Source organism: Prosopis cineraria, unplaced genomic scaffold (assembly GCF_029017545.1).
Source record: "Prosopis cineraria cultivar Desert tree isolate PC_DT_omini unplaced genomic scaffold, ASM2901754v1 PC10, whole genome shotgun sequence".
NCBI lineage: Eukaryota > Viridiplantae > Streptophyta > Magnoliopsida > Fabales > Fabaceae > Prosopis > Prosopis cineraria.
In genome coordinates, this window is record NW_026555341.1 from 36,421,783 (window position 1) to 36,434,767 (window position 12,985).

General features: G+C 30.2%; 1 protein-coding gene across 1 annotated transcript; it reads left to right on the plus strand.

Moving 5' to 3' along the window:
- The first annotated feature begins 8,276 nt into the window (after nt 1–8,276).
- LOC129284604 (uncharacterized) lies at nt 8,277–9,039 on the plus strand. The gene has a single exon (XM_054920130.1). It carries the CDS (start codon nt 8,452–8,454, stop codon nt 8,896–8,898), a length of 447 nt encoding a protein of 148 aa, XP_054776105.1. The 5' UTR covers nt 8,277–8,451; the 3' UTR covers nt 8,899–9,039.
- The last annotated feature ends 3,946 nt before the right edge of the window (nt 9,040–12,985 follow it).

Below are 12,985 nucleotides of genomic sequence, written 5' to 3' on the forward strand. Positions count from 1 at the left end.
AAGCAATTAGAACCATGAGGGACAGACATGATCCTCATAGCATGTTATTTAAATTAGGTCATGAATCAAAAGGGACAGACATAATCCTCTTGGACATATAAATGCATTTAATAAAAAGGATTAGAGTTTACATGCTCCATAGACAAGATATGTCCTAAGTTGGCACAAGATACATTGTATAATCCAAAATAAGAGGCAACGTAAAAGATGGTGTCTCATACACCATAATTACACCTCTGGTGCTTTCTCGGCCGGATTCGCTCCTGTAAAAATATTAACCACGGGGAATGAGACTTAAAAGTCCCAGTAACCAAAAATTAATATGTAATGATGCATGCGGATGTAACTAATCATGCGATTGCTAAGTGGGCACACAAAACATTTAACCGAACAATATTTTCAAACAAACCGAACAAGTATTTAATTGCATGACTGCACCTTATATCCTCCTTTCACCATGCTCGGACGCCAAATCACCCGGCCAAAGGTGAGTTGGACCAAGCGACACGCCACTCATTGGGTCCAATGAGGGCTTACCACGTGGTAATAATTAACCGAACAGAAATTCCCATTAACACCATACATTAAAATACCCTGACAAGTCATGCATCATTCAAATATCCAAACAGGAATATATCCGAACAATAATATCTCATCATGATAAAACAAAAATAAATTTTTAACCCACTTGGCAATAATTTCAAACAAGTATATACAGTATTTATTTTCAATAATTCATAATTTTTCCAAACAACAAAACAACACATAACCATTCACAAACACACTCATCACAACACATTAATAATGGTTACCTTGTGTCTTGAATAACAAGTTCCCCTTCACAACTCCTTTTTCACCACTATCTTTGTCAATATAATCTACATAATTATTTCACAATACTATATATTAATTTTACATTAAAATAAATAACTCTAATTTAAAGAGTTAGAAAGTCTTAGATCTATAATCCATATTAACACTAATTTAAGATTTATGCCTCATTTAACTTCCCAAATTCTTTTCTAAAATTCTCGTACCCTAATAAACTATTTTTTTTATCCTCAAATCACTTCTAGTATCACAATTTCATCCTTCTATATTCTAAAAATTCGTCCAAAAATAAATTAAATTTTAAAATTATCCTGAAGCCTCAAATCACCTTTCTATAACCTCAAAAATACCTATTCATACTTAAATAAATATTTAATAATCATAGGTTTATCCCTACATCTCAGATTCCACATAAATTCAACCATATAGATCTAGATTTTAACTCAAAAATTCTTAAACATGAGTTTCAACCTCAAGAAAATATTCTATAATATTTATTATATCCCTAAGAGTTTTAACCTATATTTTTAATCCATCATATCATCAGATTAACTATCCTATAGAAAAATCCTAATCAAAATATTTACTCTATCCTACAAAATAATCATATCACTAGAAAGCTAATATTATTTAGAAAATAACTATAAAATTAATTTTGTAATTAAATAAATTTTTAAATGCTAATCTAAACAGGAAAGTTAGAACATACCTGAAGAAAAAAGAAAATAATCCCCCCTTGCGAGAAAACGCCGAGCAACGTGAGAGGAAGAGAGAAAAATAATATAAAAATGGGATTGTGAGTCCCAAAATTATATTAAAAAAAAACTATAGGTTTGAATTTAATTATTCAAACCTTTGGGCCCAAAGTTGCAATTTTCTCTAAATTGCATCTTAGCCTCTCATGCTTCCTAATGCACACACCCCCTCCTTTTTATACATGAAGGCACCTCTTCTCTTCCCTCATCTAACCAATGTGGGACTTAGAAACAACAACCTTCCACCCCCCCTTTTTTTGTTCCTTCTACCTTCTCTTTTTTTTTTTAACACACACATAAAAAAAATTATTTATGTATTATATCTTAACTAAATATTGCTTATGTGGTTTTAAATTTAAATTTTTAAATTCATAATTAAATACCTAATCATAATATTATTTCTAAATAACCTCAAATAATATAAATTCCTATTATTATCATTTTTTTTCCTCAAAACCTAAATTCCACAATTTCTTTATTATATAAAAATCAGGATGTTACATTGCACGAGTTAGTCTTAATGTTTTGCATGTGATCGAATGGGTGTTAATGGGTAAACACTTATGGTAAATGGTTTGGACATTTAGTTTTGTGAAATTTGTAGAAAAAGTGTAAGTTTAAAAAGAGTGTTCAAATTTTGATTGACTAATAATTTGATTATGAAACCAAAGCCATTAGTTAGATCTCAGAAAGAGCTTTCCGTAGATACTTAGTTCGTATTAATCAAATGTTAGACGTAAAATTAGAGGGCATCGAAAGTTATCCCAAAAGCTGTCAAATTGATAGTAGAATTTACTGTCAAAATTCGTGCAAGTGTGCCATAGTGCATGATGCCACGAGTTGCAGTGCATATTCGACGAGCTACGGTGCACGCCTCAAAACTTTTCAAAATTTTCTTATCTTTAAATTCTTATGCTAATGCACTTATGTTTGAAATGATCCCATACTTTTGCATATTTGTGAACTCTAATTTGTTTACTGGAAGGACTTTGAAAATGGTTTTAGTTTTATAAACTTGAGGTCCCAATTTGAAACTTGGTATTATGTTAACTACCTTAATCCCAATTCCTTGTTACTTGAGAATTGGAGTTAATAATAGGATTAAAGGAGGAGGATATTACACAACATGACGATTCAAATCCACTGTTAGAAAAAATCGATTTAGCAAGAGATTAACTAGTTCCCCATAATGTGACAATTCAAATCCACTACTAGAAAAAATTAATTGAGCGAGGGATAAATCCCTCGTTAAATGGCATATATCCCTCTCTAATTTCATTAAAAAAACAGCTTCCCTAAATTTAATGATGAAATACATTCCCTCGCTAATTTAGTGAAGGATTTGATCTATCGCTAATCCTTCACTAAATATGTCTGTTTTCAAAATGGCCACATAATGCCACATCATCAGTGCCTCATCACCGGCCACATGTGAGTCAATTCATACTATGTCATTGTCATCTACCATTTCATACCTCATCACCCGCCACGTGTGCAACGACTCATGCTATGTCATCATCTGCCTTATGGCATATCACTTACTTATTGCTATGTCAAATATTCATTATGTTTAAGCCAAGGCCAAAACTTGAACTTTTGACCTCCTACCTTCTATAAACTTTATGCCCTTCTTTTTTGTCAGTTGAATTGAAATACACTTGCATCATTATATGAAAAATTAAATATATGTTATTTAACTACACAAATATATCAAGTAATATGTTATAAAAAATACACATGTATATTATATTTTATTTTCAATAATTAATATATTAAAAATATTTATATTTGTACTTATATGACTTTTTATATTATATTTTTTAATAAAAAAGTTATTTTTTATAAGGAAAATGAACTTAAAATAAAGAAAATATTAAACATTAAATAATTTTATTATGAATATTTTAATTAATTTTTAAATTTAATTTTTATTTTTTAAATAAAAATAATTAGATATATAATTAATTAACATTTATTTTCAAAAATTAATTTTTTGTAGCAATTAATTAGAGACAAAATTTCTCATTAATTATTTAATTTTAGATAAAAATGATAGTCTCTCATTATTTTTTTATTAATTATCTTATTTTAAAGAGTGATTGATATCTCCTCATTATTTTTCTCACCAATAGTAATGATCGACCGGGTGGAGGAAGCTTCTTATATTTAGTTTTTTGATCTTGATGATTTTGGTGATACAGAGGATTTGCATTAGGTACCTCCTGTATTCAATGTTCTCGTGTTGATGGACGAAGTGGCTTTGGTGTGTTCGGTCGAATCTGTGATAGGCCAACCCGCAAGTTCAAGTGCGTCGGCGATGATGAATTCGATCTCCTCAGTCAAGGTGTTTAAAAAGATGTTGAGCGGCTCTGTGATAGCGGTCTCATCGAAAAATTGTCCTATCCAGGATCATCAATTCTTAGAGAAGATGCAAGGGTCGAAAGATAAGTTTAGTCTTGTCTTTGGTTCTTATTTGTGGTATAATGTCTCTATGCCTATCTTCTTGGTGTTTTTTGTGGTTTATATCTGGTATATTCTCATTGTTATGGCTGATCATTCATGGTTGATATGGGTCCTTGTCTCTGAGTCTATGAATCCAGTGGTTATAGATGTGCTAAATGTCTATATTTGGTTGAACTGTTACTATGACTTGAAGCTTTTGCTGGCTATGCTTGAGATTAATTCAATATCTAGATGCTTGGAATGGATTTATCTTGGTTTAGTGGACCATACAAGTTTGCAATTTAATGAATCTCTATTTGGGGATTTCTCCATTTGTTGCAAATTTTGCAAGGTTATTCAAAGCCATTTGTTGCCTAGATTGGAGAATGATTCGTGGTTTGAAATTAATTTTCAACAATAGACTAATGAACGGAAGTCCATGATCATGATCTTTATTTTAGGGCAGATCTGGAAAGCACGGTGCTCCTTTATTTTTAAGAAGCAAAATATACATCTTGAAGGTATAATTCACTTGGGCATTCATGACTTTGATATTTTCTGGGCTGCTAACAATTATAAAGGTCTAGGTTTAAGTGTCCAATATGAAGATTCAAGGGGCATGGATGCGGATGATTATATAGACATGGCTTGCTATGTTGTGATAATAAATTTAGATGGTGCTTTTCTCATTAATTCTAGCTCTGCAGGTCATGGGTATATTGCTCGCAATGCCCAAAACCTGTACCTAGAAATCTCATGTTGTCCTTTAAATGCTATTTTTGCTTTCTTTAGGGAGGATTTTGCTATGCTATTGGGTTTGTAATGGTGTGTTTATGCTGGTCCTTCCAGTATCCTAATGTTTTCTGTTTGTCTCCCTCTGGTAAATGTGGTTAATGGTATGACTTTTTGTCCTGATTGGGAATCATTTGCCTTAGTGGACATTATTCAATCTCTTGGTCAATCACTAGGCAATATTTGCTTAGAGTGGATTCCAAGAAACCTTATCAAAGATGTCGACTGGATTGCTCATGCAGCAGCAAAAGTGATGTGCTCTTCGGATTAGGTCTTTAGATCCCCGTCCTCACTTGCTTGTCTCCTGGATCGAAGTCTTGCTGATTCCAAGATTTCTTTAGACCTGATAGCTATCTTCCTCTCTTATTTTATTTCTACTGCTTCTTTGTTGTCAGTTTTCCTTTTTAGACCGTTGCTGGTTTTGAGTAATTTTAGTTTCATTGTTGGCCAAAAAAAAAAAACATCTCTCACTAATTTTTTCACTAATTTGGCATTTTGGAGAGGAATATACAATCTTTCGCTAAATTTCCTCGCTAATTCACATTTTTTTAGTAGTGATTTCCATTAGAAAAAATACTCATTTAGTGTCTGATAATATCTTGAATAGAATTGTCCAATAGAAAGATATTTGTGGATAACCAAAAAAAAAATCCATTATTATTCTTTTTGCTCCTGAAGAACAAGTCCATACATTTATGAATCAATAGGGCCATTTTCTTTATATGTTCAACTTGAGTCATGAGTCAGAAGATGTTCATTTGCTTCTTGGTTTGTTATCCATATTCCTTACATTCAAGAAAACTCATGAACTTAAAAATACAATATATTGTATTCTCATATATAATTCATTTTTCTATGTCACTCAAAATATGGTAAATCGAAGTTTTAATTCTCGCCAAAAGGTATATTTATATTCAATGTCTAATTGTATTTTAAATATGATTTCTTTCAATAAAAGAACATTTATACACACTGAAAAAAGAGCACATGAAATTTAGCAGTAAAGGATCTGGTTGGGAAAAGAAAATCAGCAATACTACAAGACTAAAAAGAAAAGAAAGAGAGCAATTCATAGAAATTTTCATTGACAATGTCAGACTTCAAAACTAAAGGTGAAAGATTGAAGTGCCTCTTTTGGTTGCATATGATGGCGTAATTTGTTTGTAAAGTTAAGAAATGATCAAAACTTTGCGAACGAACATGGGGCAGTTGAAGGACAAAAACAGAAGAAACTAAAAGTGGTGTGGTTTGAAAGATTCAAATTTCTAATAATGCGGAAGGGGGAAGCTATGCCCACTATCTCACTTCAAAGCAAGTCTTCATGTGGAAAACCACGAACCAATCATAATATTTTTCGATATTTTCACTTACGGGTTTAAATTTTTTACAACTCGTATTAATTATTAAAAAAAAAACAACTGGGATCATGCTTACCAATGTTATATGACAAATATAACCTTAAGCACCCAGCTAATTCAGATTATAGGTGTAAGGGAAAATAATATGTACGGACTACAGGGATTGGTTTGGTTAATTAAAAGAATATGGGCTTGTTTATTTTATTCTCCATTTCGTTTTTAAAAACTATTTTATTAATTAATTTTTTTAAAAAATTCAACAAAAATAAAGAAAAATATGTTTTAATCCTTACATGGTTAATTTAGGTTCAATGGTATCAGAGATAAAAAAAAATTAAAGAAATTTCACATTTAAAAATTAGAAGAATATATAAAACTTCTACTCAAATAACTTAAATTATTTTGGTAAAGTTAACCACCTTCAAACATACTTAATATAAAAAGTTTAATATGATATCATAAATCACTTCATTGGAAAACAAAAATGAAAAAAAAATAGTAGACTATATTTAAGCATACTTAATATAAAAAGTTTAACATAATATCATGAGCCATTTGATTGGAAATAAAAAAAGATGAGAAAAAGAAAAAAAGAATAAAAGCATGGAAGGTGGGGAAAAAAACGAGACATGAGGAGGAGGAAATGAAAAAAATCAAGGAAAAAAAAGGAAAAATAACAGAAAGAATATTAGAAATAAATAAATTAAAAAGGTTGTATATCTAAAAATTAAAAGATATATAAGAATATATAAAGTTTAAGATATGTCTAACTAAATGACTTAATATATTTTGATAAAATAAATCACCTTCAAACATATTTAATATAAAGAGTTTAAGAAATTATTATAATTATTAGATGAATATATAAAAGTGGTCCTTATCACTTCTTTTCCAATAAATCAAGCACGGTGGTATGAACTCTTAGTGGAATGTACTGACCTATATTGATTCGATAAACTGATGTAATGTTTCATTTGCACTAATCGGCCTATCTTTCAATTCAAAAAAATAAAATAAAATCACGAAACATAATAACTCCGCATCTTTTTACCCACACAATACCATGTAATAGTATATAAGTTTTTTTGACTATCCAAGGTATTTTTATGGTTGACAGTTATAAAATTAATTATTCAAAAAAATTGAGTATTATTTAAAAAGTTGTCCCCTTCAAAATGATAATTTTTCATATACATCTTTAATGATTTTTAAAAAAGTTTTAGCTTAAGTCGTTTGATTTTGACCCAAGAAAATAAATAATAAAATAAATAAATAGAACTCTAGCCTTTGAGTGTTTTAAACGCATGGCACTTCCCGTCCTTTCAAATTTTGTGATTTACAACTGTTGGCAACTGGTCAAAAAAAAAAAAAGACACTGTTGGCCGTACTAGCACATTTTTCTTGAGGGCCACCTTAGCAATTTTTAAATGACGACGTTGACCAGTTTGGAAGATTCAAGGGAGGGTTTGGTAATTTTGGTAAACTATAAGGATTTACCCATAAAAGTTTGTACGACTTCAAATTAAAAATTGGGGTAACGAGTGAAGACATTAAAAAAAAATTTTAATTCCGCCTCTCTTTGTTTTTTCTTTTTTTCTTCTTTTTTTTTTCCTTTTTTCTCCTAGATTTGATTTCCCACCTCAACAAGTGCTTGGTTCAAGGGGAGCTGTAAGGTCTCCATTTCAAATTTTGTAAATACAATAATATTTGGTGGCAAAACTTTTGCCCGGAAGGATTTCAAATATTACGTATTTTAAAAAAATTAGTATAACAATGTGACTGAATTAAATTCAATCATGATCAAGTCAATATTTGTTAATTTTTTTAAAAAACATATGATGAATGCATAAATTTCAAAACAACCAATTATTGAAGGTGCTATAGAAGTCCAGGAAAAATCAACGTCTTTGGTGAATTGTGCCCCCACCCACTGCTTCTGTTTGTATTGTTTTGTCCAATTATATGCCAAAAATCAAACCAAACTTCCATTAACGAGTCTTCAAAAGGACCAAAGCGTCAGAAAAGTGACTCAATTTCAAAGCCCTAACTGTGAAACTTCGTCTCTCTCTCTCTCTCTCTCTCTCTCTCTCTCTCTCTCTCTGTTTTTTTTGCCTCCAACTTTTTTTTTTCAATTCATCTTCATTATTCATTCACTCACATCTCACAACAAAACATCCACATCCATCCCTCACTCACATCACACCCACTTGGTTTTTCTGTCCACCATCCCTTCTTCTTCCTCTCATTTTCTCGTCTTTTCTCTCCTACCAAACATGTCCATCGCCACACACTTCATCACCATCGTCTTCTTCCTCTCCGTCACACTCCTCACCTTTCCTGGCACTGCAAGAACCGAGCAGACATGCCCTTATCCATGCAACCCACCCCCCATTGGCGGCGGCGGCGGCGGCACTTCGACGGCTACCACGGTGACCCCAACTCCGCCGCAGACCGGCGGAACAGTATACTCACCACCGACTACTGGGTATAATAACTACCCTTATTATAATCAACCTCCACCGTACGGATTCGGCGGCGGCGGCAGTGGATACTATGGTGCCCCACCTCCTCCGGAGCCGATTCTGCCATACTTTCCGTTCTATTACAGAAAGCCACCGCATGGGACAGGTGGGTATTCATCATCATCATTTTCTGCAGCAACCAGTGTGCAGAAATGGACTGTAGCAGCATCATCTCTTTGCTTAATCCTTCTTGTTTAGTATATTCAGTGAGAATCTTTGATAATGTAATGTTCAAACTCTTGCTGGAACCACTGAGATTCTGATCAGAATTAGTGATGATAGATGCGTTGTGGTTCATAATTTGTTTCTCAGTTATTTGTCAAGCATCTTTGTCTTGCAGTGATTCTCAAGTAAGGAAGGCATACCGATTATTTCATTTAGCTTTATCAAAAAAGTAATTTCAATTAATTATAATCTTTTAAATTACAATCCATTCACTTTTAAATAATATATTGATGATTGATAAATATTTAATTTGAGTGAGTGTATTGATTTTTGAGGGGGGAAAAAAAGACCAGGTAACTTTTTACCAAAAAAAAAAAAAAAACTATGTAACTAACAAGTGCTTGGATGAGCCGGTAAGGATTGTACCAGATTAACCAGGCTCGAGTTAGGCTTCAGACAATGAATAGTTTATTGTTAAAAAAAAAAAAAAAAGATGGAACTACTTCTTACGTCACTTGACTTTGTCTTGGAGTTGTTGTGTGCTTGAACAACATTCTTCGGGTTAGTCTTAGACCAGATTTGAAAGTTTGTGAGAATATTCGTCTTACCAAAAAAGAAACAATATTTTTCATGGTCTCTTTAATTTAATAAGCTTTTTTTATATTCTCTTTTTAATATTCGATGTTTCGTAACTGATTTAATATTCTTTATTAAGAAATAAAAATTTGCTTTTTCATATCATCACCATTTTTAAATTGAATTATTTCTTTTTTTTTTAGTGAATAATCGTACAATTAATGTATTTTAAATAAATAAAATAAGGAACATTTATAAAGCTATATATATTGGCCAGCAAATATATAAAGCTACTCCCTCCAGTTGAAAATATAAGACATTTTTAATTAAATTTTATCCTTAATAAAGTAGTTATTTAATTTTAAATTAATTATATTTTTTTATATTTACTCTTATTAAATATTCTATAATAAATATAAAGCTTTTAATTAATAGGGACATTTTCAAAAAAAGATAATTATTACACCTTAAAAATTAAAAATATCTTATATTTTTAACATCTAATTTCTTAATGAAGAAAGTATGCATAAGTATAACCCTAATTATTTAATAATATAATTACCCACCCTTGAAAATCTGCCCCTGCATAAATATGAATAATGTAGTGTAAAATGCTTTTTTTTTTACCAAAATTCTACAAACGCTTTATTAAAATAAGAAAGATATATCATATTTATTTAAAAATTATAAGGTATCAATAAATTGATATTGTAAAATCTTTCTAATGATTTTAACTAACTTATTAAAAATTGAATCGGTCCTTAAACCACTTAAAACATTAATTTAAGGAATAAACCACAGTCATGAATAAGATATTTTATTAAAATGGTTGAAGTATAAATTTAATGATTTATCAGTTGAATTAGTGGAGTTGATCTAATTTTTACTATTAATTTTTACCACAAAAATATTAGGGATTCAAATTATAAAATTCAATATACTATCATAATTTTAATAAAACATTGGAATTAATTATTAGCAATATTTTTTATTTTATTATTTTATGCAATGCTTGTTTTTAGGAAGATTCTCTAATTAAATGAACCTTGAAAAGGGGGCATGGCGGTCCCTTACATGTGTGGGCAAGTGGGTGATGGCCAAAAGATAATCCAAAACGAGGCTGCGATATAAGCTGTGGCTTGGTTTGAAGAGAGTAACGTTTCATATAAGATATATCATAAACAAATATTTTAAAATAAAACCGTATGTGAATAATATTTTAAAAAGATTTTAAATTTAAAATGTTGAAATTTTTCTTTCTTTGTAAAATTTGTTACGATGATATAAAATGTTTGGTAAATTTAAACATAAATTATTTTTAATTCAAAAAATTATGAATTTTGTTTTCAAAGTAGAAAAGGTACGATTGTGCTCGCTGCTCAATGTTGAGCGTCTCAAGGATCACGCAAAACGAAAATAAGCTCACCTGATATTAGTGGGAAGCAAACACAATCGCAATCATGATTTCCCATTTGTTTATATTTTTCTTTGGTTTAATTTTCATCTTATTTGATTAGGGAATTATAAATACCAACCTTTTGTAAAAAAAAAACTAAAATTTTGAAATTATTCCTTTTCAAGAGTCAAGATTTAAAAAAAAAAATTATATACGAAACACTAAAGCGTGAATATAAAACTATGAAATTCTTTGTTCAAACTTTATACTTTCTCCACGGTCCAAATTATGGTATATTTTATTATTCTTGTACAATGTTTCCGAACATAATGATGACAGCTATTATAAAATATTTAATTTAGACCAGTGAAAGGATCTTGCGGTTTGATGCTTTTGCCTTACATTGTCTATTGTTTATTGTGTATGTCTGCTAACTAATAATACAACAAATGTGCTGTTTTGTTGTCCTTGCAATTACATAAGTTCAGGGTTTCTATTTATTTACAAGGGACCCGAATTTGAGAATGTGTGTGTGTGTCATATAAAGTTTGGATAAATTTTAGAAATAAAAAATATAAAACTTAAACAATACTATGATGAAATTAAAATTTTGGGAGGATCACGGACCCGCTTGGTTAATTGGTCACTTGTTTGTTAAAGTTGGAGAGAGTAAATGATTTGTAGATAAGTTAAAAAATTTAGAAAAAAAAAAGAGAAATTACTTTGCTTTTGGTTACAATACTAAAAAAATAATTTATTATTTAATAATTTTGGAATTTTATGATTTCTATTTCTATTTTGATTTTCTAACAATATTCTCTATCATCTACAAAATTTAATCATTTTCCAAAATCACATGAAATAGTTTCTTAAAATGACAAAAGAAATTGATTTATTATTTTTAAAAGTTTAAACAATAAAAAATTTAAAAGGTTAACGATTTTTTACTAGAAAATATCTAAATAGACCGGCTCAAATGGAGCCAAAAGGAGGGATGGTTTATTGAAATTTCAAATTTACTATGTCACCATTAATAATTTTGAGAAACGTGCCACGGCACATGTCGCATTGCTGTCTTAGTTGGCTGCAAAGTACTCAGAGTGTTTAAAATCCAACACGCCAAAACAAACCAAGCCAGCTACAGTAAATCAAACAAAACAAATGTCTAAACAGGTTTCGTTTTTAACCCAGCCAATGCAAATCAAACCGAATTCGATTTTGTCTGGTTCATCTTTTAAAGTCTTGAAATTTGAACTAAATTGATTCGAACTTGATCTAGATTTTTTATAAGTTTAAAACAAGAGTAACCCAATATGTTAAGCACATATCATGAAAAAGATAGATTGTAAATATGTATTCTCTCTTTTTTACTGCTTTATAAAATATTTTTGGTGAACAAATAATAAAATTTTATTAATTATAATTATTTTAATACTACTCTTTATTATTGGAATCGTCCAATATAAGAAAGCAAAGTTGTGACCTTGCATAACGTTGGAACCGTCTTATATGCGCCAACCAAGTTTGAATCGTAGTTAATCAGATTGTTCTTATCAGTATAATGCCCAACTCAGCCTTTGTGGGTCTTAGCTAAAATAGAAATCGAATTGGCGTGTAATTGCTTCTTTCATATCCTTTATGCACTTGCAATTCAGATCTTTCTTTCTTATGACTAATATGACTCTTCATTAGCAACAAGATCAAATAATCATGTTTATCCTAATAATGCATTATTTTCTCTTCTCATATACGTTTACTCAGTGCTTGGGTTTTGCAATCCATTAAGAATATGCTTGTCACGGATAGAATTATCTATTATAGACAAACTTGTCTGTCCAAAGTTAGATAGTATTGAATTGCTTGTCTAATAAGTAAAAATAAGAATCAATTAGTTAGACTTTGGTATGGTTTTATCTTGCTGAGGATGACCATTACTTTTGAACTTTTTTCCTTCTACTATTTTTGTGGACAAAAACAAGTTGATTTAGCCTGCATGCCTTGTGGTGTCTTTAGGTAGTTGGTATTTCTGTCAGTGATAAATAAGTAAATTGAAAATGGAAACATATAAATGTCCAGTTGTATTGTTACTGTATCTTTTTTTTTTATTTGGTTAAATGATTGCTTAAATTTCATGGCATAATTTATCTT